Source organism: Bombus terrestris, chromosome 7 (genome assembly GCF_910591885.1).
Source record: "Bombus terrestris chromosome 7, iyBomTerr1.2, whole genome shotgun sequence".
NCBI classification, from domain to species: domain Eukaryota; kingdom Metazoa; phylum Arthropoda; class Insecta; order Hymenoptera; family Apidae; genus Bombus; species Bombus terrestris.
In genome coordinates, this window is record NC_063275.1 from 13,246,117 (window position 1) to 13,271,620 (window position 25,504).

A 25,504-nucleotide genomic window follows, 5' to 3' on the forward strand; every position below is an offset into this window, starting at 1 on the left:
CCATTCGTTTGATACAAAGAAAAAAAGCCACGCTAAATGGATCAGCGCTATGAAAAGCGCTGGCAGCGATCTTGCCCGCAAAAAGCCGATTCCACCCCCCTGTCACCTGTTGTTTTCGCGCGGCCGAAGTTTCGCCGCGTGCTCATCGATGGGGAACACAGATAGCCGTAGAGGAAATGTTCACCAGGCTTCGTTGTAGCGCGACGTGGCCAACGTTATCGACATTAACGATCCGCAGGGCAAAAATTCGTCGTTAAAAGGGGCTTGAACACCGTCAATCCGAGCCACTTTATTCCTGATTTTCCCCGAGCCATTGCTATTTTGATAGTTTTATCATTTTTCGTGTGCCCTCCGGTGACGTACGATGCGAGGATAAATACACTCGCAGGTCGCCACCGGCTCATTCGAACGAATTTTTGCGTTTGTCAAAACGATTCTACGATTGTCGTGCAGTGCCAATGGACGTGTCGTCGTTGTTAATGGTCCGTGGCTGTCCGTTTCACCCTTTTGTACATTTAAAACCCTCACGACTCTCTCTCTCTCTCTCTTTCCTGTTCATTTTACTTCGTCGGGCTAAAAAGGAGCCTGGAGAAAATGGTTGCTGATCGAAAGTTGAAAGAACAGACGGTCCAAATGTTGGTTTCATTGAGGGACTGGCTGAACTAGAGGGAAGCGTAACAAGTCTTTATGACCTCGTTTTTACGCCATATCTATCGGTTTCTTATTTTCTTGTTGTCGCTGTTACTTTTTTGCTCTTCTGTTTCCTCGTTACCCGAACTGCACAGTGCGCTTTATACTCGCCGGTGATTTATGTTACGTTCGTGCTACAACCAGCGGCGACTGTTCTCGTTCCGATAAATAAATTGCCGCGAATCCGTAGCATGAGACCAGTGGCGGAAGGGTAAATTAAGGGATTCGCGTTTTCCAAGCGCTCCCGTCCGCTGCGGAAATGTGAATTAGGTGAGATTCGAACCGCTCTTTCTCTCGGGTTTGTTAATTGTTACTTTCATCTCTCTCCCTCTCTCTCTCTTCCTCCCTCTTTCTGCTATCTTCCCTTTCCTCGCTGTTTGGCGTTTTCACCAAAATGTGTTGGTATACAATTTCTACTTCGTATTTGCTCTCGACATTAATTACGTCGTTAAAGAAAAATCAAACGAGAATTATTTTACCATCAGATGAGTTTAGTACCGACGAAACTCCCAGAAACAGTTTACCGATTTTTAATGAATCCCGGTATCGCATTACGTATTCCGATCGATAAAACCATCTTGCGAAGAATATTCGGATTAATTACGATATATAATAGTACCATCGTGGTTACGTTCGATTAGATGCAATAAATATCGCATTTAAATATGTTACAAATATTATTCAAAACGACAGAAAACATGACACAAAAGTGTCAGGAAGGAAAATAAATACAAAGCGTAAAAGGGGCATGCGCGTGTTATATTACATCCCGTTGGTTAACGCGTAAAATTTCAGCTAAAGCTGTTCGTAATATATCATTCGATTAAGCTTTGCAAAAACATAAATTTCACTTCTTAAAAATTGTCTAGCACGTTTTTGGACGCGCTCTGTCACCTGGACGCCCTTCAGTCGTTAATTTTATCGTGTCCATGCCGGACATCATTAGCCCCGTAGAAATGTCACTCGCAGGTGGCTCCTCGATCGTGTAATTTTCTATTCGATCGGGCAGACTGTTAATTAGAGCACATTGAACAAATGTAGCGGCGTTCGAGCGTCCATTTATTGTGGAGCCGCGAGTTCGATGCTTATGACGGGATATGACGTGGATTCGGTAATACCGTAGCCCGGTGTCGGATGATTTTTCGATCGGCCACGCCGCTCGGAAATCCAACAAACACGGACAGCCACCCGATAGACAAAGGGCTGGTAATGCAATATTAACGTCATTCATTTCACATCGTGGCGAACGTATATCAGCCCCGGAAAACGTTTCAGGCCTGCGTGCACCAAAATTATTAACATTCACAGCTGACCGATTTCGTAAAATTCGCCTGCGTATCGCGCCAATGAAATTTTCCCCTCGTTCGATGAAATAGCCTCTGTGTTCTTGGAAAGCACCTATCCCTTTGTACTTAAAGCTAATTAGTTTTTAACAACCTGTAATTACATCGTACTACATTCCCTCCAAATGAATAAAAATGTAAAACATTACGCGACTTTTTTTTAAGAGTTTTTTTTATAGTTTTATAATATTAGGAACTCGTATTATTCAGAATCCCAAAGGAATATGCCCTACGCTAAACCAACTAACTAACTAATTAGCAAGTTCGAATAATAAGCAATAAAAAAGGAAATTAACCAGAATCGCTCGCTAACCCTGTTACAACTCTACCTACTTCGGATTCTATGCAAACAGTAATACAATTCTCCGTTGTTGTAATTTATCCAGTAGCCAGAGGCGGTTCGTCCATTATATCCCCGTGGTACCCTATCAAACCCACACGAGTACGATTGTTTCGACCTCCGAAAAATTCGCGCGTAAATTCGTGAGGGTCGCTTGACGAAGGATCGAGGGCTGTATGATTCGACCCTTTGAACGGATAATTAGCGAGATGATGACCGGTGGCGTGCATCACCGGGCGCGGTATAATGAAACGAAAACACGAGGGCGAGTGGCGGCGGAGGGAGAAGGCCACGAAATTACATGGCCATCCGATATAATATTCCCTCTTTCGGCCACGGTGGGATTGATTATGTTTATCTTTCATTAGGAACATCGACGGAGCTGGGAAAAAGCTGTGAATAATGAATCTCGCGATTCTTTTGCGCGCGTTACGAGACCAACTCGCGAGTGGAAGAAGTTGCTGCCGCGCCCCCTTTTCTTCGAGGGTGACTTTTTCGTGAAATTGCAGGAGGTTTGTAGTCATGAGTAGGATGAGAGTCTCCCTGGGGGAGAAACGAGGCAATCGTGGCGGACTAAGAGGTCCGTAGAATTGAATTGATCTTTCTTGTAGCCTGTACGCCGCGCGATTACGTTAATGGAACGACGAAGCCCGCTTTCAAATGGATACCGCCGCTTTCGAAGATTTGATTTCCATATAGCCGCGAGATTCTCGCAAGATTCTAATAAGAACGCAAGCTCTTATTACTTTCTGTGGTTACACAGTTAGACCGTGCACGTCGTAAAACTTTTCTTACTATCTTTTTAACGAATATCGTACGGTGATATTCCAGGCATTCTTTAAATACTTTTTAAACGGACTTTGTGTGTTTCTTTAACTCTTGTTAAGTACAACGACCAGTAGAAGTATTTGCGCTATCTGTTTTACCGTTCTCTGTGCTAATTATCGTAACGCGAAATAAGACGTGGTTCTGGAGAATCGTCGAGCAATTTATAAGTCATTAACCAATTAACGTGGTTCTATCTTATTTCTGGTTAAAATTCCGTTTTAGTTATTCCGGATTAAAAACTTGGAATTTTTTCTCCGCTTTAATACTTTGAAAATACACTGTGCATGCGGATCTCGCGTGCGGAACCTCCCCGCGCTAGCTCTATTCTCCTGAAACATTCCTGTTGTTTTTAATAACAAGGACAAGCCGTTTCTTTCGAAGTTGTGTGATTTCAAGAGCGACGCCTAGAAATAATTTCGTACACAGAAAGACACGATGAAACGAAAGATATTTGAATTTAAAAAGTTTTTAACTCTCTTTCGTGCTTGTCACTGCAATTAATGAATGATCGCTTAATAAAATATGTTTCTATAAATGTTTGAATTTGTTACGAACAAGCTCGTTCAGGTTAGTCGAATTTTTTAAATAATAACGAAGCCTGTTTCCGTCTGGTTGGAGACGATTCGTCGATTTTCTAACCAGTCGATATAATCGTGCATCCGCGTTCTACGATTAGCAAACGTAATTTCCAGAATCGACACGCGCATTATGCATTCATTTTCCATTGTACGGAATACAGCTTGCTGGCGTGGCTTTGCATTATTCAGTGTCCTTCATAGCTCGTCATAATCGTCGGGGTTAAATAATGAATCGAACGATGTTCGATGCATTATTCCCTCTTATAAACCACATAGAATTGATTCTATTTGCTTTGCAGTAGAAAATCTCGTGCAAACGAACACCAGTCGAGCTAAATAAATAACAAATCGCCGCCGCTAGTTTCGAACCGTGCAGATCGTATCTCTTTGATAATTCTCTCTTGTGCCTCTTTGATAATTTCGCGTTACAATATACAAACTACGTAGATATTTTTACGTACGAAAATTCTGGTTTATTTCGAAGGATGAAAATGAATATAATTGGTAGGAAGAAGTTTAAACGGTTCAACGTAGATTCGTGACAGGTAATTTAATTACAATATGGAGTTGCGATTTTTATAAATTAAATTACTCGTACAATCTCCAATGTAACGATGTAATAAGCCAATTATTGCATAGAAGATTAACAATTAGATTTAAAGAACAGTGCAGTTACAGACACATTGCATTTTATGTAGTTATCGCTTGAAAATAAGACAGCATCATCTTTTTATCACATTATTCAATCTTTTCTTGTCTCTTTCTCGAAAAAAGCGATAATTATTCATCTCACTATCTAGAATTTTCCGTATGCAAAATGAAAGTAAAATATTTCAAAAATCATTAACTAGCAATAGTAGAACATAGAAAGTGATTATGAAAATCTTCGTAGTTGACGTCATCAACAATCCGTTATCCAATGACAGGGGTTGCTTTAACGTCAATAAATCAGCATGCGAATCGTCCTCGATATTTCACAAAAGAGAATACCGAATATAATGCATTCTTTGTATACCGTATTTTATACGAATCTTGCAGTTCGATAAAACCAGGTGAAGCAAAAGGGCAGTGACGGCCCTTCCGCAACGTTTGAATCGTCTATTGCCGTTTTCTTTTTAGTTAAAATTTAAATAATCGAGAATCTATAGAAACGCGTCTCTACTCGGTATCAATGGGAACATTTCCGGAACGAACAAGTTCGTGGTAACGTATATATTAGATTTTCATTCTTCACACGTATCGCGGTGATCGATCGATGTCCGTGTACCCTGAGTATTCTCTGTTTCAAGCTGCATCTCAGATTCAGCGAGTAATCCGCAACTTGCAGTGAAAATATGGTTAATCAGTTTATAACGAATTCAGTAAACAATATTTATATTTATAATACTATCACGTTTCAGTTTGGATCATCGTCACTTGTAGAGTTAAACAAACGCCGTATAGAAAAACGACGACTCTTCGAGTTCGCTGTTTTTAAGACGATGTGTGATACTTTTACTTAAAAAATCATAGATAATGTTGAGAAGGGATGGTCTTGAAGCACATTATGCGACATAAGAAAATTTCGATTGATTTCCTATAACAACGATCTTAAATAATATGACGTTGTCTAATTTTTTCAATGCCTGACTTATCAAAATTATCATATAGCTAATTAAACAATTTTCGTTTTTTTGTTTTCAATATAACTGGTATTAAATATTAGCATAGTGTGTCTTTTTTACAGAACATCAGGTAACGTGTTTCTATCTTTATTAGCGGATAAAACAAATTTCTTTTTATGATCCAAAAAGAAGTACTTGGAAAGAATAAAAGGACAGAAACGAGGAGAAAAATTCTTCAGCGACCAAAGCGACCAATTAAAACCCATCCAACGAGACGATTCAACAAACCATGACATGACGGAATATTTTACGTGTTTACCATTATGCGCCCGTATTTTGTTAAAGAATTGCCATACAAGAGTTTAGTAAACATTCGCGTATTTATCTTCGGTCCGTTTGCCGACTGTCCGAAAGTCCATGAAAACAGAATTTTGGCAGGCGAACGTGTGCGCGGTAAACGAATATAATCGTCGAGCACGGTGCGGCCTATTTTGCAAGCGGCGAAAACGAGCGAAGACACGGGGGCCGCATCAATATGCGCGAGCAGGGATTCGCAGCGAATCGCAATGTAAATCGGCTGAAATATTTCTGTGAAAAAAAAATTTGGCGGTAGGTCGCAATTTCTCGCGCGCTGCTGCCTCGATTATACGTCTGCGACAAAAAGTATTAACATAGCAAATTGACGTTTTTTGTTCCGTCCATTTCGGCATCGTTCCATTTTGCATGAATTTCGAAAATTCCATTTGTACTAGTCTTTTTTTTTTAGAAATATTTTATATCGTTAAATAAAATATATAACGAAAATAAAGATTTATTTTTTAACAAAATTTTTAAAAGATAAATGGAACAATTCGGCGGTTTATTCATTTTATTTATCGGTATTTCAATTTATCTACTTTTTTGCGATGGGGAACGTATTTGAAAACTTTTTATTAGCGCGAAATTAACTGAACGTGGCAAACAATTTTGAGGAAATCTTGTTACCAGCTTAGTTAGCGGATGATTGGTGCAATCTCGATTTATAACGCAACATGCAACGTTGACATTGTTATTTCAAATTGCGTATGGTTATTTCTTTCTGATACGCCATCAAAAGATATTTTTCAGCCATTCTACCTGAAAAATTCAATCGCGGTTATCACAAAATTGCAAAACATTCAAGCCAGCCTTTCATCGTGATTGTGTAATATTGCCATCGTGCTTCTTTCGTTTTCTTATCAAATTCATTTAACAATCGCTAACTTATCATATATTAATAATCAATAATCAATAATCAACCTAATAATCAAAATATTAATTTGGTTCATATTAATCGCATGTCGCGTTACCAGAAATCATTGATGTAACTTCCTCTTACCCATCCGTGTATTTTCTTTTTTTTTTAATCTGCTAACTATACCTTCCCATACATCCATTTAAAAAGTAACGTAGTTTATTTAACCGTTAGTTTATTTGTCAACACGTCAATTGTATTTTTTGATGACAACTGTTTCGAGCTTTTATTACCGGTGACCCAATGGCCCTCTGACCCTGCGATTTCCGGCAGCTGATTCTAAGAATCGTTCAGTGCCACCGGCTGCATCGTGTTGCCATCTAGGCAGACGGCATTAAACTCTCCGACACGAACTTTTCTTTATTCAACCGCTCTATCGATACCTCGTAAACCATGCCGAATAGCCTCTGGAACTGTCTGTATAAAGTGCATACACTTGACCGGCGAGTTGATAAGGGATCTCGAGATTTTGTCGCCTTTGGTTAGCTGAATTCCTGACACGCTTTGGGAAACGTTTCGCTTTCATGTTCTTGCCGAGCAACTTTGATGCACGACGTTGATAATCCCAAGAGGAAATAAAAGAGGAAAATATGGCCATGGAATCTCTCGAGACAAGAATTTGATTATGTAATTTTTGAAATTAATTCGAATAATTAGAATTTTGAAGCAATTTAACGCGTTCTACTTATTACAGTTAAGGATTGGATTTTATTTTCATTGATATTTGATGGCTACAAAGAACTATTTTAACATGAAATAATCGAGGCGGAGGCAATAAATACGTTATATAATAGTTGCGTTAGCTTAACTTATTTCATATTAATCTGTATACCGAATATTATCAATTTCTTATAAATGCTGATGAAGGTGAGAGAAAATCAAGAAATAGAAAGGCAATTTTGACATATTGAATTAAAGAATTGTTCTTCTATAAAACACAAAAAGTGTGATTCATCGCCTTTTTCACTTGCGATCTTTAATTGTATGATGATTATATGTCGTCGTTGAAACCTTCGTATAATTTTTTTATCTTTTTTAATGTATTTCCGATGTTTTAAAAGATATCGTTTTAAAGTGCCTGAAACAGTTTTCAATCGTCAGTTAATATCGTCGTATCAGAGTTTTTAGTGGCGTGCTGAAGATTGCATCGATGTGAGGCGATCGCAGCAATAACTTTGATACCACGACAATTGCAATTTATTTCGAACCTCCGACGAATTACATTCCACAGCGGCGATATAAACGGCTGATTCTCCAGCTGGCCGCTCTTTATTCGTCAAAATACAGTCCCGTGATTGCGGCTGGGTTAACAACTGTTCAGGACGAATCTACGAACCTCTATCGAACGCCTTATTGATGCAATCGAGAGAGACCTTGACTCGCTTTTGCGGCTCGTTCTGTTTCGAGGGCGACAATTTCGGTGATCGACCTCGCCTTTTAACATATTCAACCGACGCCATGTATTTCTGGAGCTGCCACTTTATTTCGTCATTGAAGTTAGATTCCCAGATGACCCATTAATCCTTTGTTTTCTACTATACATATTTTATCCGATTTTATTTCTATCGTTGTACGTAAAAGAACATCGTCGAAATACAAGCTTATCTTGTTTAGTAAAAAATCAAAAACCATTCCAATTCTTTCATAGTACGTTTGCACGAGAAAATATTTCATGAATTATGAATAATGCCAAGTTTCATTTGCTTTGATACGATTTCAATCTTAAAATCTACCGATGCTCTTTTGACAACGATACTTTTGCTATCTTTAGACGAGATGGGTCTTTTAAAAAATTGCGTATTCCAGATCGCGTTAAAGCGCATAGAAATCGGTCGTTTGAAGGCGACGGGGGATAAGAAGAACGACAGAAAGCGAACAGCCACGGGAACGGGACGAATTAAGTTCTCAGCTCAACTCGATTCAAAGATCGCTTCCGCTACGATGATCTCATCCCTCCTCCTACAATTTGATCGGTGCGCATGCTGCCATTAGGGGGAATTACTCCTCTTTCCGCGCTGGAAAGTCTATTAAAGACACAATAGTCGCCGTACCGTGGTCTTCGTCGTTCACAGGGTGTCCTCTCTCCGCCGATTTTATCGGCTTTGCCCTTCGCCATATTCACGCTCTTCTGATCGTGTTACCGCCACTTTGGATTGCCTTTGAAATCACAAAGATTATAGAAGTAACACATCAAGGGCTAATGCATTACGTTCCATTTTATTGTATTATCGAGCATTAAAAGCATGCGTGACGATTTTTAAATATTAGATCCACTTTTTCTATCTTTTGTGTCTTAGGTTCAATTCTCTGTCGCTAATAAGCAATTTAATATTTTAAGAATACAGACGCATAAATATTATTTGTTTGATTATGAAGTTGTTAAAATAGCGTAATTGTCTTTTGTCTATGTTATTGGATTTAATTATTCCTGCTTTGAATAGACATTTTAATATCTTAAATACGGACATGAATATATATTGTTCAATATGTTATGAAATTCTATAAAGCTCTTAAAGGATTTTCAACGTCAATCGTATTCGGTTTAATGGTTCCCGTTATTAATAAACATTCAGCAACATATGCGCATTATGAAACTCTCTAAAACACCAAGATTACCTCCTGTAACGTTCCAAGAAGCTTCTGGATGTCTGTTCTAATTGCCGCGCTAATAGCTCGTACTTTACAATACTGTAGCTTCTAAATCACTTAATAAGGCGTCTTGCCTTAATTAATATCATATTTCATACTCATATTTCCAGACTGTTTGACTGTAATTCTTTGGATTGCAATATTTATGGACATTTTCATACTGCTTTCAATTTTGACCGATATAATCACGACCATCGTCTCATTATAGTACCAATGAGATTTCAAAATGTTTCACACGCCATAAACGTCAACATTTTTCTACGATAAATATTCAAATACTTTTATGAATCTTATATTACCGGCGTAGTACAGGTTAAATAGAGCAAATCGCTAGTTGCAATTCCAAGTGTGAAATTTCGTCCTCTGAAAGAATTCGTAGCTCTTACCCATCCCGAATTACCGAAGTGTCGAGCAAAATGGAACGACTCAAACGCGAAGTTAAACCGGTCGCGATTACACTGTTCTTTTTCTCGCGGTGATCCGAACTCCGGGTAGTTTCATTAAAGTCGATTTTATCGACGTAATCGGCGACATTACGTAAGGAATGGGTCGGTACGGCTGGAAAGCTATTAAGAGCGTTTCTGGTGAAAATCGAGTGGCCCGATAACTCGTTCGAGCCCGACGGAGTGGCCGATAAGTCTTCGCGACAACCGGGCGATCAATCAGCGCGGAATACAAGTCGTCCATACCTCTCGACCCGTTATCGAAATCATGCCGAAGGAAAGGATGGCTTCCCGGTGGATGAGTGTGTTCGTGTGCGTTTCATCTTCTCAAAAATCTCCCTCCATATTTCATCCCTAGAACGATTTATTCCCTGGAATCACAACTTCTCCTCAAGAAACTTCGTTTCCATTATTTTTAACATTTTTTCACTGGATTTCTTCAATTTTATTGTAAAGTGAATCGTTAAAATGTTTCATTGAACGTTGTATCACGACCACGGAATTATTCCATTCGACTTTAAATCATTTAACTTAGTCGCTGCTTTATTTCTACGAAAACCTGAAATTTTCTACAAAGATTTATGATTGAAATAATCTCGTTTAGATTATCATAGTCGTACTTAAAAATGTTAAATGATAAATTGGTCTCCGTTTAATATCAAATATGATCTCGTAAATAAAAGAGTTTTAGAAGATCGTAACTCCTGGCAAAATTTTAAATATTCAATAAAAGTACAAAAAGGTAAAAACTTTCTATGGAATTTATGCTACTTCCAGGAATTTTTAGCAATTTCTATTCATGTCTGTTCATAGCTAGTCGTTTTACCCATTTCATCGATTCCCAAACAAACTTTCGCTCAAACGTCTTTAGATCTTTCATCTGTTAACGAGAATTGGGAAACTATTGCGACCTTTCGTTCTCGCTTCTTTATTTCTTTTTTTTTTTTTTTTCTCGAATCCTCCAACATAACTCTTTTCACCGCCACAAAGTCTATAGGAACGAGCTCGAGGAAAGATTTAAATAGTTCCTTTCTTTAAGCCGAAGTTACTTAATTCTTAATTCCAGATTTCAACAAGCTGATCACGTATTCGAGATTTGTACGCTAGACAGGCGCTTAGAGAATAGGTTTTTCCGATATTTCCTTCACCTCTTTTCAGCTTGAATTATGTGAAAAATACTAATCTCAGTCATAGGAATTTTTTCTCTCACGAAAGCTCCATAACGTAATACGTGTAGCTTTTGTAATAGAAAAGTTCTTTATGGTGGTCTTCACGAAGACTGTTCGTTAGTAGAACAAAAATTTCACATTTTCACGTGCTTATTTACAGTGACGAAATCTCGGTTTCTCAGTTCGTTGATACTTCCAGTACAATGGTTGTACCATGTCCTCTTCTTTCCCCTGTGGACGCGATATTCAGTTGGTTTCATTTTAACGAAGTAATACAATCGTGTTGAAAGAACGATGCCACACGAGCCTGGAAATTGCGTTTTCACGCGAGTATGCGGTTCCCTTGGTTCCCTCGACAACGAAGAATTTCCCGGTCGAATACAAACCCGCGTTAATTGCAACTGTAATACGTCAATGAAATAAAATTATCTAATTTTTCCTAATTCTTGCCTAAAGGGTCATCGATGAGATTTTGTTGCCACAATCAGAGAATCTAGAAAGTAACAAAATGCTGTTACCTAACAAGGAGATAGCAGAATGTGATAATTTGTTCATTTTTTCTATAACATGGTGTTTAACGATACATTTCTTTACCATGCATTTTAAAGAGGCTAATTTAATCTCGAGTATACGTAATGCGAAAGATTTAATAACTATAACGACGTGAAACCGCAAGAACACAGTTTTCGGATATATGTAGGGGATAAAGTATACGTGAAATTACCGCCTTGATTTACATCGATATTATCTCGGAGAAAAATGGACTGAATAAAAGTTACCTTAAAGTGTGGTGGGCGTAACTTGAATCTAGACCAAATCTTTCTAGCAGTTCTATAAATTTAATGTGACGTATATGGTTTCCTCCTTTTATAGTATGACTATCATCGATAGTACAATTATGATATTAGAATGTTATGCAAATTCATAGTTTTATTTCGAAGTAAGTTGAATTGAAGTAATAGAACCTAACTAACGATTTGCTTCGCCTACTTAATACATTAAATGCTTTACTTTGGATACTTAGTATACTTCTCACGTTACACGTGTTATATTGTGAATGTTATGCAAATGCATAGTTTCATTTCGAAGTAAGTTGAATTGAAGTAATAGAACCTAACTAACGATTTGCTTCGCCTACTTAATACATTAAATGCTTTACTTTGGATACTCAGTATACTTCTAACGTTACACGTATTATATAAATTTCCAGCTTTAATATTTCCATAGTGTTATAAAATAGATCGTTTCAAGAGTTTCCAGGATCAAATACAGAAAGTACATATTTTTAAACTTTTATGGGCCATAAAATATTACTAACTACGCTACATGTGTTTTTCGTACTACAATTTCTTATGTTTTCATTCGTCATGAAGCAACGTGAGACGATCTTTTGGAAAATCGATCCGGAAGAGGAAATCGAGGGTGGAAATGTGTAGCCGGTGTCGTTTGACTGGCGACGACGAAAGAAAGAGCTCCAAGAGGGTCTGCGTACCGGAACCCGCATAAGATCCATCGGATCTTTCGAATAGTTCACGCGGCGCGTTTCTTTCACACGACCGTGACGATGAGAAACATTCGACACGACGATGATGGTTTTTTAACACGGCAGTGGCGCGTTTCTTTGATCTCTGAGCACCGTGCTGAATGGTTTAGATTTTCCGGAAGTATTCCCGCCGTGCTCTTCTCTACGCTCCCTCTCCGATGTCTTCCGGTTTCGATAATCTTCATAACATCTCGTTGGATATGTACAACGAAGATTAATGCACACAGTGAACTTGTTACAATTTACCCCTTTTAAGATTAATGAGCAATGCGTTGTAAGGGAAATTTTTACATGGACTGCTGGAAAGTTGTAATTTTTCTAACTGACACAATTATTGTATGTTTGTTTTTCGTAGGTTTTCATAAAATTCATTAGATAAAGTTCATGATACGTGTGTTAGGATAGTCGTTATACTACTTCCGGAGTATAAATGTGCATTTCCAAGGGTGGAATAGCTTTATTTGAATAAATAATTCATTATTTTTATATTTTGTGTGTATTGTGTCAATATGAATATATCCTGAATATAGCCTGTACCATATAATTTCTGTGAAGAAAGAAATATGTGCGTCGAAAGGGTTCAGACTGTTTAAGCGGAAGCACGGGAAACAAACAAAGAAGGTTAACCAGGAATTAAAAGAAATATTCGACATTGATAATTGTTGCCAGCGTGCCACGCTGCGTTGAGAGAGTTTTAAGAGAACTAATTATCGAAGAGGATGGAAGTAAAATGGAAGTAGGTAATGATGAACAGATTGGATTGCATGGTGTTGCCCTGAAACGGTCGGTGGAAACTCATTTTCATTTAGCGAAGTAAATTAATTACCTGCGCTGGCCAACAATAAGATTTTCTTCAAGGTTTTCGTTTTATTCGACATAAACGAGGTAACGAGCTTTCTTTCAAACGAACCTGAATTCCGTTCAATTCGGTCAGCTTATTAATTTAGCGACAAAATAAATCGATATTCAAGGAATTTCAATATACGACACAACGTGTAATTTCCTTCGCTAACTTCAATCACGTTAATTAAAAGATCTGAATCGAATAATAATAAATCGCGTCTGTTAAGTTTCAAACAGATTTAATGTTGACAAATTGTAGTGCAGTGTTTTACGCTAAGAAAAAGAATCGCAGTTCGTGAATCGTGAAACGTCTGTTAGGACAGAGGGTGCAATGTAGTTGTGCAGAGAATGCGGTTTTCTGCATTCGTCTGAGAGACTACGTGCAACGCGGGCGTATGAAACGACCCTTCTGCCACCGCCACACCATACGCTATTAATATCATGGGGTATATTTAGATTTCAATGGGGAAGAGAGAGCGGGGCCACGAGTTGCACGGCCGATACGCCGTCTGTAAAGTACACGAGACCCCGGCAATGAATCGCAATAAAGGAATTCGCTTCTTTGTCGATACGATACTCCGCTGAGTTTCTCGTATCTCTTTTTAATTAAAGAGAAGGAAAATAATCGAACAATGGAACTTTGAATCATTATTAACGCAAAATTTTAAACATCTCTTATTCTCGCTAATTGCAGATATCTTTCTATATATGTACGACTATACATCATTTATCGATTTGTTTGACTTATCAATTTGTTTTAGTTTAATTGCAATTATTCATCGTGAATATTAGCCGAGAAATATCTATTGGATTTCCAAGTAGAAAATATTATAAAATAATAAGAATAAAAAATTGTTGTAATAAAAAGAGAAACAAAAAGTTACTTGAACCAAAAATTGAGGAACCATATCTCCGTATTGCGTAATCTTATCGAGTCGTATATTGTACTCGATGAATATCGACAAAAGTAGCAAAAGCGTTATTATCAAATATATTTACTACGATTTCACTATAATACGGCGCCAGATAGCTTATAACACTGGATCGTAATTGTTGCTTCCCTCGATGAACTTAGGGCAATGGAACGAGTCGGGAATATCTTATTTTTGGATTTCTAGAGCGCACCGAACGGACATCGTTTTCTGGTTCATATTTATAATTAACACAGACTCAAGTTTTCCCGTTCATCTGCGACATCCTGTTTCTCCAACTCGTTGTTTTTTCATTTGGCTCGCGCGTTGGATGACTCCCGTGACCGTCAACACGTGACTGGCAAACGTTTCGTCATTTCGCGGATGTTCGTACCATCGACTAAACGCAAACGAACGTTCCGTGGCTGGCGAATCAACTTCACCAGCAATTCTTCCGTGCACCTCGTCGAAAGTGTCTGATCAATTATTTTGAGTCAAATCTTCCTATTAACCCATTAAGAACTAACATTAACGCAACGTTTTATTTGTAACTTTTTTAATCAATTCTTATTACTGAATTTTATTGAATTCGTATTGTAATGTCGTAAATATCAAGAATTTGCTCAGTACTTTCTTAACTTGCTATTTTCCCTGGCATTTAAAATCTAGAATTTTATGAAGAACTTAATAAATTATTTTTTCTTCAATTTATAGAGCTTCCTTTTGTATCGCCGGCTTCTGGTGGTCTTCTATAGTGTATATGTTATTCTGATAAGTTTTCTGTGCCTTGACAAAACAACTTATTTTATTTACATTTGTAATAATGTTATTTATACATTTGTGCAATTTTTACATATAGTTTCACTGGCAAGCCCGTACTGACTTAAAATAAATCAAATTAGAAACTGTAGATTATTTGTTACTAAAATAACAATAAGTTGATCAATAAAGTAACATAAAATTGAAAGGTATTTTAAATATTTATTTACACTATCTTTTAACTTCAATTTGAAATACAGATGTCTTAGAATGCCATTTTAGGATAAATAACTGCCAAGAATACAAAATCCCAAAAATGCGAAACAGGGATTCGCCATTTTTCAGTGACAGCTCTGTCATTTGAGTTGATTACCTTGAGAAAAGAATCGCGGTGATACGTGAGCTTCTATAAAGATCTTTGGCTTAAAGGTCCATTAGGACGACGGTCTAATATCCTGGCGGCAGGTGACACATTGGCTCGTATGGAACACTTGGTGGATATTAAGAACGCGCCATTCGATATACGAGCACGACGAAATAAAAGCACGAACAGAAAGTTCGGCCGTCAGTTCGTCGATCAGGCCAGTATGTCACCTGGTCGTATGCTTCCAACACGTTTCGATTTTATACATTTTCCCATAAAATTTAAAACGACTACACAAGTTACGTCACGGGCCTCGTAAAACTCGTGCCGAGCGCGGTGAAACAATCTCTTCGTTGAGCGAAAAATGGTAGAAGTTGCCAAACAACAGACGTGTTTCCCTCAAAATGGATTTCTATTTAATTAACATGAACAAAAAATAAAAGTTGCGATACGGCAAACTTGTTTCTCTCAAAATTAATATTAGCTTGACATCGTTTAATAAATTATCATAATTAAACTATGATAATTAAGACTCGCATAAATTTTCACGTATTACCGACGTTTCATAATATTATATTAAATTACTTTCTCCAGATATCCAAAAGTAATAGATACTTGAGTAGCTTTCAATAAAATCAGATTTTTTGATTTTTCAAATGCATTCTAGTGTCAAACGAAAATGGACCGGTTCCACGAAAATAACCCTTATGCTTCTCAAAAATCTACTTTTCGCAAGAAACTCATTAAGAGAATAGAATTTATACCTTTGTTTCTGTTAGCAAAATTGTTATTTTATCACATTCGTGATCACACCCCGATCATTATTCTGAAATACATCGGACGAGAATTAAAAATGCCGCGGTACTCTCGCCTCGCTTTCTCAAACAGAGAAAAGAATTGACAAATATCCATAGTTTACATTCCAAACTCTCCAATTACATCTCTCGCTGCGGACAAAATTTCCAACATGCGGAAGTTGTATACTCATTTTCGCTCATTACACAGTTATCCAGTTCTTTCTCGTCATCATTCTGGAGCACATTACCCGCACGAGTAACAAGCTGCTTAACGAACAAGCCTCCGCGAAACAAACTCCCAGCTACGTAATTGACGCTCCCCCCGCGACCACTAGATCGGCTAGGAAACTAATCTCAGAGCCGGTTGCCATCGGAAGGCGGAAGGGATCCAGGTGGTCCAGAAACAATATCGCACGATATTACTAGCTGACGCGTCGTGGAATATATTAGATCCGGTCCAATTACAATGTCCCGATACATTCTATCCCACGTAAGCTGTTTTCGTCGACTACGGAACTCTCTCTCTCGCTCTCCACGGACCACGAAATGGAAAACGCGTTTACGTTCTAAGCTGGGGCTTAATATAAGCCGTTGACCGGCTCCAGTAGTGATTTCGATGTTACGATAACCCGAGAGAGAGAGAGAGAGAGAGAGTATTCATGCTACGCCAAGGGAGAGCCGACCGAAGTGATCCTCGATCGATTTTCCTGGACGATCTCCGACTCGCGGAGATTAGGTCAGGGACCAGAGAAACGGGTTAACCTATGTACAGGCGACGGTAGCACGACCATATCCAAGTGATGAGATGATTGGCTCGCTAATGAAACCTGATAGAGAAGCTCGCCTCGACTGCCTCGTTGCAGATTATTCTGTCGTGTAACGCGATGGATCGTGCCGGTGATCCCGTATACACTTCCGGCTAGCATGCACCTTACGTCGTGGTTCCTACCACTAGCTGCCACTTCTTCATCGTCCCCATTCAGATGGAAGATTTACAGGTCCTGTAGGCTATAGATTTCCCTTTTTAGTGAGAAGAGAGGTGGTAGATTTATGATAAACGAGATAATGCACTGAATGGTGGACGTAGTCGGGCTTCGAGGATGTTTGTTGGAACAGAAAGATACAGTTGAAAGATTGAATTTCTTCTTTTGTTGAGGAGATTCTCTATAGGATTCTATCGTAGAATTCTATCTTTCTAATACAATGTTAGATGGTGATGTTATCGATGTATCCGCTGAACTAATTTGTGTTACCCGATTTCAGGGTAACGCACAGAAGATACAGAAATTTTGACAGAAAATAGTGATTCGCAGTAGACGTTTCTTACTTTACGAAGGTTTGTAACAAATTGGAATATGGATCTAGATCTTCAAGAAGTAAAATACGATCGGAAGAACAGTTTCAATCGTTTAATTAATCTTGAATTAAGTTTGATTCGATAATTTTTCCAACTGAAACAGAGTATTGACCAATGTGATACATCTCATTTGATATATCCGTTCAAATTTCCACGTTCATCTTGATCACTCACTTCAGGTTGTTTAAACTCGAGCAACTTGACTAATCTAAACAAGACTTCAAGTTCGTAGGTGAAACGTGACCCATTAAATCATAATACGCTTTCCCCAATACCAGAAGCACCAAAACTAAACAAACGACGCGTCGTCCAAAAATCGGCCGGTCACATGCTTCCCATAATTCTACCGCCAAGAGCAACCGGTCGTCGAGAAAAATCACATCCTTATCTGAAAAATAGGCGCCCATAAAGTATCCGAGGAATCGGTGCGAGATAGGGTGATTGCTCCGCGTACGTTGACTCGTCGGTATCGCGACGACGCTACGCGGCGGCCTGTCGACAAAGTGGCAAGTGATAAAACACGCGAAGGATCACACCCTCGGAACGAAAGTACGCCGAATCGCTCATGGAAGAAATATCGCGTTTGTTTTCTCCCGGCTATCCTGGATTTCCAGAGACCGTTCGATAAAACGTTTTCACGCTACATTGTCCTTAATGGCGGTCCGTTCAATTTCGAGGCTGACCTGTTTTCCGTGATTTTCACGTGAATTTCGTTCATCTAGTTTCCCTTGCATGTGCTTTTGTAGCTCTTTGATACTTGTTATGAATATGAATGTGATTGGCAATATGATATTTTAATTACTGATAATTGACACTGAAACTACCAAATATATAAAAAGGGAGAATTTTAGATTTTTTTTCTTCTACAATTACTCGAAATATGCGATTTTTGGCAAAGTTGAAACGTTCTCTTTTTAGTAAGATAAAAATATAATATACCTATTTAGTTTCATTCTAAGTATATGAAGTAGTATAATTTGTTTCTAATATATTTATCTAAGTACACATTACAGGTTGGTAATTCTAAAATTATCTACCCCGATAAAAGTGCGAATATAAGATGGCGAGGAGATCTTTTTAGAGATATTTAAAGAGATACTAAACTTTAATGGTACTCCAATTTGGACAATTAAACAAACATCTGTCCTCTTGCTAATAAGAGCGACGATGAGTTCTTTCTCCTTTCCATTCACTTTCATGGATACCTTTTAAACATGCACACATAGTTCTATTTGATAGAAATTACGCTATACTACGCTACAATTTTTCTGAAACTACTAAATCTATAAATTAATTTTCCTTCTGCTTACCTTAACATTTCAGCGGTGGTCGATATTTTTCTCGGCTAGATTCGCAGACTTCTCCCCTTGTCACCGCGCTCTTTTTCTCTTTCGCTGAAACTTTTCTGGTTTTCAGTAAGGATCAGAGGAAGAAGGAAAGAAAGAAAGAAGTAGACAGGGAAAAAGGGAGGAACAGGGTAAAAGAGCCAAGGAGAGAGAGGCAACAGCCGTTTGAACATCAACAGCTGCATCGCAGCCCTCCCCAGCTAGCCGCCTTCTCTATTTGCTCCTCTTACATTCTTTGTGGAATAGTTTGGTCTCGCCGCGGATATACACACCGACTACGCCCAGAGAGAACGAAAGAGATTAAGAATATCTTTTTCGGGGTCTTCGAAACGACTGTTTTCTTCGGTCGTCTCGCTACTGTGAACGAAACGACCAGACGATGTTTCGTACGACTCGAGCACCACTGTGCCGTGTAGAATGAGAAAAAATATCCGTGTCGACCCCTGAACCCAAAACCCGCGTTCTCGAGCAAGAGAAACACTGGGACGCGAGAGTCTTGAACGATGTTGGAATTATAAAGCTTCTCGAGATAACGTAACGTCGTACGAAATTTTGGGAATTAAACAAGTTTTTCTTTAGGCTTAGAACAGTGAAAGAGATAATTCTTATATTTCCGAAGTGAGAAGTAAGAGTATGTGCTATAGATATATACCTATAGGGCTCCTATATTTTTGTGAGGTATGGAAGAAGTGGAAAAGTGGATTTGTAGGTCATGTGAATGTGTCGCTGTTACGAGACTTTTCGAAGAATCTGGTTATGGAAGTTGCGAAATATTCCGTGATAAAATCGGTGAAGGGAAAACAGTGTTGCAACCCACAACTGCAGGATTGGCCCAAAGGGAAAATGTAGCAAGGAACTTTACAGGCGTAAGACATTTGCGAGGTTCGTAATTGCAAAGGTTTCCTATGGGAAAAACGACTTATAAACTCGGTGGATGAAAGACAACTGTAGGGTTCGTACCTACAAGATTTCCTCGTGGGAAAGACAAAGTTGCGAACGTGCAACAGCGACCAGGTTCATGGTCATGATTTCGTCACAGGCAAAATGAAATTTCTTAGAAGTTTCTAGCTACTTTACACGTATAGTTTCTTTTATGGTTTTGACAAGTCGAGGAAGAATATTTCGAGGGAGTTGTCCATAACGATTATAGTTCTTACAGATTATCCAGTGCCGTCGCGTTATATCTAAAATTAATTTCTGATGGAACGATTAAGAGTATGGCGGAAGTCTCGAGAGAACTGAAACTTGGAAATTATCGGAACTGGATATCGCATCCAGCTACATAATTCCACGAACTCGTGGAAGGCGGATCGAAGAGGAGAGCGTAATTGGCCGTACCGGGTCGAATGAAAGACAGAGGAGGAATGTGGAATACTTTTTTAATAATACCTGACGAAGCAAATATATATATATATATATAAATCTATGATACATTCGCGTCTCGGGGCCAGTCGTTAAATAAAACTCGTCTTTCATCGCTCGTCCAATTAACTATTTCTTCCATACAAACAAAAGAAAAGTTACAACGAAACCGAACAATGTTCATCCTTTCTATGAATTTCCCTATTTTTCTTTCTTTCTTTTTTTTATACAAAAGCTTCTTAAACTAGTATCATAAAAATCATAAAAAGTGTTCGATTCTTACATATCTGGCACTGTTCCTCTTCGACGAAACTCTACTAACACGTTCGGTCACCAGGCACGAAAATCATCGTTGTTCGACGAACGATTATTAAAAAAAAAGAACGAGAGAGCACGATTCACTTCGTAGTAGTCTTGTCACTCTCGCGCACTTATCACAGACAATCGACGATGGGCGTTCGTTATGCCCTCGCCATGTTCACGGAATCTTGGTCGGGTTTGGTGGGTAGCGGTCTGTTGGCCATCTTGCTCGCTGGAGTCGATGTTTGAGGTTCGGGCAGTTCCGAGTATAGATGGGCAGTCGCATCGGACGGTTCGGCGTATTCACAGAGCAGAGAATTGGGCCTTTTGTTGTTGCTGGTTTTCGATCCGCCGAGAATACTTTCGCCGAGAGCCTTTAAAAAACTCATGGGTCTGCCCTGATTTCTAGGAGCTTCGAACTTAGGACTGTCTGGAGGCCTGTGGTTTTCAGTCTTCGAGCTACCGAATGCTTGGTTCGAGTGATCATTGATTAGATGGTCGTTTACGACGTCTGGCGGCAATGGTTGCGGCGCTCTTCCAGCCAAAGTCGCCAGGATAGGTTGAGATAGTCTACTGGTACTGGGAACCGTCTCGTCACCAGGTAATTCGGCGTACAAGTGATTCTGTTCGTTAGGCCTCTGATCTCGTGGCTCCGTGTATTCCGTCAGAGGTGGTCTAGGTTGTATTCCACTGGGCAATAATTTCTCCAAAGACGGTGCTTTAGTACCGACACTAACGGAAGGTTTTGCTGCACCTCTGAGTCTCCTTTGTCTCGGCTGAATCACATCGTACGCGTTCTCCTCCCTGCCCGATGGTTGTCTGTCGTTGTTATTGTTGCAGCTCTCTTCCACTTTAATCAGATCGTACAGGTGTTCTATCATGTCCCTTGCCTGATTGTAGTTGTCAGGATCGTTCAGTCGTTCTCTGAGATCCCTCAGGTACTCCTCCGTTAACTCCTCGGGTAACGTTTGCGTCGCTTTGTTCTCGGTATAAGGATACAATCCTTCGGCATCTTCTTCGTCTTCTTCCGCTGGCTCTGCTTGAGTCTCAACCTCCAGAATCCGTGTCTCCGGCTGAAGTCCCGCGTATTCGTGCACGCTTAACCTGGATATCGACCTGGCAGAAGTAGCAGCGGTCATTCCACTACTGGGTGACAACCAGCTGGCAAAGTTTATCAGATGACCGGAAGTTAACTTTGGGCACACGCCGCTACGGCGCATATACAGAATTCCGGAAGCTAAGATGACCACCAACACGATGAATACAGCTACCACACAGATCACTACAATAATCCTCTTCTCGCGTTGCAATTGCTCAGAGTCGCTCATCTCCACGTCGAAGTAACCCTTATGCCTTGGATACACGTGTGGACCAACGCTTGGTGGACTGACGCTTGGCTCTGGCTTAGCAGATGGCTTCTCACAGATGATATGACTGCCAGGACGACAGATAATTTTTGTAAAATTGCTCATGGACATGTAGCCCTGAGGGAGATTGAAGCACTTGTCGAGAAGCTGGTCAACTACACAGAAGCTCGAATCCATCATCCAGGATACAGAGCTGTTCTTCCCCGTCACTTCACGTGTCCAACTGTCCAGGCCACATCTGCACTTCTCCTTGAAGTAATTATTACCGACTCTGGCAGAATTCACTCGTTGCGAGATTGCCGCGAATTTCAAGGAACCAGGTCTCGCCTTCTCTATGTGATTCCCCGTAAAGGAGAACTCGAAGTTGGGTGCCGATGTCGCGTCCACCTCTGCCATGATCGCGTCGGTTTCCAGATCGATGAAGAGATTGTAGTCGATGGCTATGTGATTCCACTGGTGCAGCACGATCGCGCCTTGGTGCAGGTTTAAGAACTCGTTATTGTTGAAGCTGACCGTGGCAGCGGATATGTCGATGGCGCCGGTCTCTACTTCGGACAACCTGCAAACGCGAGAGGAAACTTTGTCTTGAACTTCGCACATTACAGAAACTTTATCTCCAAAAGTTTCAACGTAAAGTTTTTAACTACGTTCGCGTGTTTTCACGAATGGAAAATGGAATTATCTCGCTTCGAGTTACAGATATTAATCTCTCCACTAAATTATGGCGTAATTAATTTTGCTTGTCAACTTTGAAACAAAGCAAACACGAGACATTACCGAATGAGATAAATATTCAAGGTGGAGGAAATTATATTACGATATAATGGCGTAACACGTAATTACGTTGCGTTTTCACTACTAAAAAAAGAAAATTTAACGACATTGCGTACATTACGCAGTACGTAGTACATTATTTTTACGTTTCTAACGTTTGGAAAGATCTGAGCGTTCGTTAACTGTAACGCACAACAGAGTAACGGCTTAACAATCGCGAGCAAGAATACAAACACGCCTGATCAAACAGTAAGCGAGACAAAGGGAAACGAGCGGATCTACCTTGAATATTGTATCGTGAGGTTGTCGTGGCCAGCCCGGAAGGCTCCCCTCTCTATGCTCTTCAATCTGACGTCGACGAACTCTAGGCTTTGGATTAACGCTCTGTCGCTGAACGCTCCGGTCTCGATCTCTAAGATAGTCGCGTTGCTGATGGTCACACTGAAAATCGTCATCGCGCAGAAGGCATTCTTGCGGATCACCTTTGTCCAGATATCATCCATCCGAACCTCTGCAACCGCCGATGGGAATACCGCTGTCGGCAACTCCATGATTCTCACGGTTTGGAACATAATCTGCACTAGCCGAATTAGAAATCGAGATTATAGCGAATTCGTCGAAAACTGTGGCGGCTAGCCTGTTGGAATATCGCCAATTTCTAGCCAAACGTATTTCACGTATGTATTCCGTTTATCGCGATGGATTTATGTTACGTCGAAACGAATGAGAAATATAAGAGCCATTAAAATGAATTGTGTCGGAGAAGTTTGAATTCTATTATTTTATAATGCATAATTCTTGTTATTTGTTGACGTGTACCAAAACTTCTATTAAGATTTTCAATTCAGATATTCAACATAGGTAAAAAAGCAATATCACATTTTGTTAGTATAACGTCAAATTAAAATGAAAATTAAAATTAAACGACACAAAATTCACCGTGAAAATTTTGTCGGATAAAGAATGGCGGAATTCTAAATATATACGAGCCTCACAGAAGCCAAACTGATTGACTCCACTTTTATAAATTTTCAATTTCATTGCCTAGAGACATAAATAATATTCGATCTTTCAAAAAACGTATAATCACTTCCACGAATTTATCACGGAAGAAAGACGTGTAAATGATCATGTAAATCCCAAAGTGAATTCTAAAGAATATCGTCACCTTTCTACTTTTTAATGTAAGAATTTGATCAGTGTAGACTTGACCTTGGTCGCTGGTCCATGTCTGCCGTGTTGAGAAGCTTCGAGTTTGAACGCGTTGCTGGACAGTTCCAGAGTGGGCACCTCCCTAATCGTGATCCAGAGCAGCCTGGAGAAGGCATTCGGTCTGATTCCAACGTTCCTACATCTCGATATCGAAACGCTGAGCGTCCCTCGCGAATTTCTGAACGCGTGGCTCTCTAGGATCACGCTGTTGCATTCGGACACTTCGAGATGCGTGTTCGGGGCGCTCAGATTCTGAAAGGCTTGCCTCTTAGCCACCAGACTATAGATCCCCGATACGTGGACTCGTTTCAAAGGCGCGCCATCCGCGAAAGCACCCGATTGGATCCTCAACTCCCTACAGTGAGAGACCTCCACCTCCATCGCATCCGATGGAATGGTTCCCTCCAGTAACTCCACGTCCTAATAACAGAAAAGGGAAATAAAATTGGTTATTATAGTATGTCGATCCTCTTGGTTGACGCGTTAACGATGGAGAGAGGTATTTTAATCTTTGTGCCAGTTTCCAAAGGCTGTAAAGGGGCTTTGTAAATTCTCGATATTACAAGGGTTGTTTGGAAAATTTATACCTGAGTCGAGAGAGGTGGGACTTGGGTTACAATGCGGGTGAATGTCGTGAGTTATCGTAGGTAGGTGTATCCTGGATATAAATCATGTTTTGCTATGAATCGTAGTCGAGAGCTGACTGATGATGCATATCTGATAAATTTACACACAACCTGCGAGTGGACTGTATGTATAGAGAGCTCTGTGAGTAAAGGTAGTTGCACTTCGAAACGTCTCATTTCATACGTCTTCCAAAATTCATTGTCTTCGTTCTCATTTCATACGCGCGAGGAAAATTGAGAATTTATCGAGCGGTGGATGATCGATATTTGCGAAAAACTAACAGTGAAATTCAGATGACCTGTAATTAGCTATGTCAAAGTGAGGTTGACAATATCTCCATTTTTATTGGTACTATAGATAGCCAAGGTTTCCACGTAATGGGAACAGAAGAGTTCAATTTCAACCTTCATAAAATTTATGTAATTGCAAATATCATCTTCTCGATGGGATTCTGCCTTCGTAATTTCGTAATGATAAAAAGAGAGGCGACGAATGGCTGAGGGAGTTAGGCAGAGGGATTTTAATAGACCCCCGGGAATAATTTCTCGGAATAATTTACGTGTTACGACTCGGGCAGCGATGAATAATAATCAGATAGTTAAAAATCTCCATAATGAAACGGAAGTCCTTTAGCCCTGTCGCGTTTTAAAATCAACAAGTGAATTTCTATCAGACTGAATTACCAGGCTAACTGGTCGTAGCAACTACGAAAGGAAAAAGAAAGAAAAAATACGAGAGAGAACAGGAGAAACTCGACGACCTGGAATCACTGACGAATTAATGTCGCGATTATTAATTAAACACTCTACTCTCATTCTCTTTTGAAATTTTCAATACTATTCGTCTTCTGTGTATGAAATTCAATTACCTATAATTAAGGTATATTTTTCATTCTGTCAGCCAAATGGATATCGCGTCATTTTCAAAATGTCATTTTATCAAAGGTAAAAATCATATGTCGTATCAAACTTTTCAGAATAGAAAATGCTATGCAATTGTATCCGATACAACATGTTTGAAGTCCT

General features: G+C 39.4%; 2 protein-coding genes across 10 annotated transcripts in view; one reads left to right on the plus strand and one right to left on the minus strand.

Annotated features, from left to right (window-relative positions):
- The window catches only part of LOC100651327 (E3 ubiquitin-protein ligase MYCBP2), a 260,738-nt gene that overhangs the window by 201,074 nt on the left and 34,160 nt on the right, over window positions 1-25,504 (plus strand). The window lies entirely within an intron of this gene.
- Window positions 20,200-25,504, minus strand: part of LOC100651566 — a 36,796-nt gene continuing 31,491 nt past the window's right edge. For both annotated transcript variants that reach the window (XM_012310255.3, XM_003396567.4), the window contains exons 2-4: window positions 23,853-24,272; window positions 22,923-23,215; window positions 20,200-22,425 (exon numbers count right to left, since the gene is read on the minus strand). In XM_012310255.3, the coding sequence (XP_012165645.1) occupies window positions 20,661-22,425; window positions 22,923-23,215; window positions 23,853-24,233 (2,439 nt within the window). In that variant the 5' untranslated portion in view covers window positions 24,234-24,272 and the 3' untranslated portion in view covers window positions 20,200-20,660. The remainder of the gene's footprint in view (window positions 22,426-22,922; window positions 23,216-23,852; window positions 24,273-25,504) is intronic.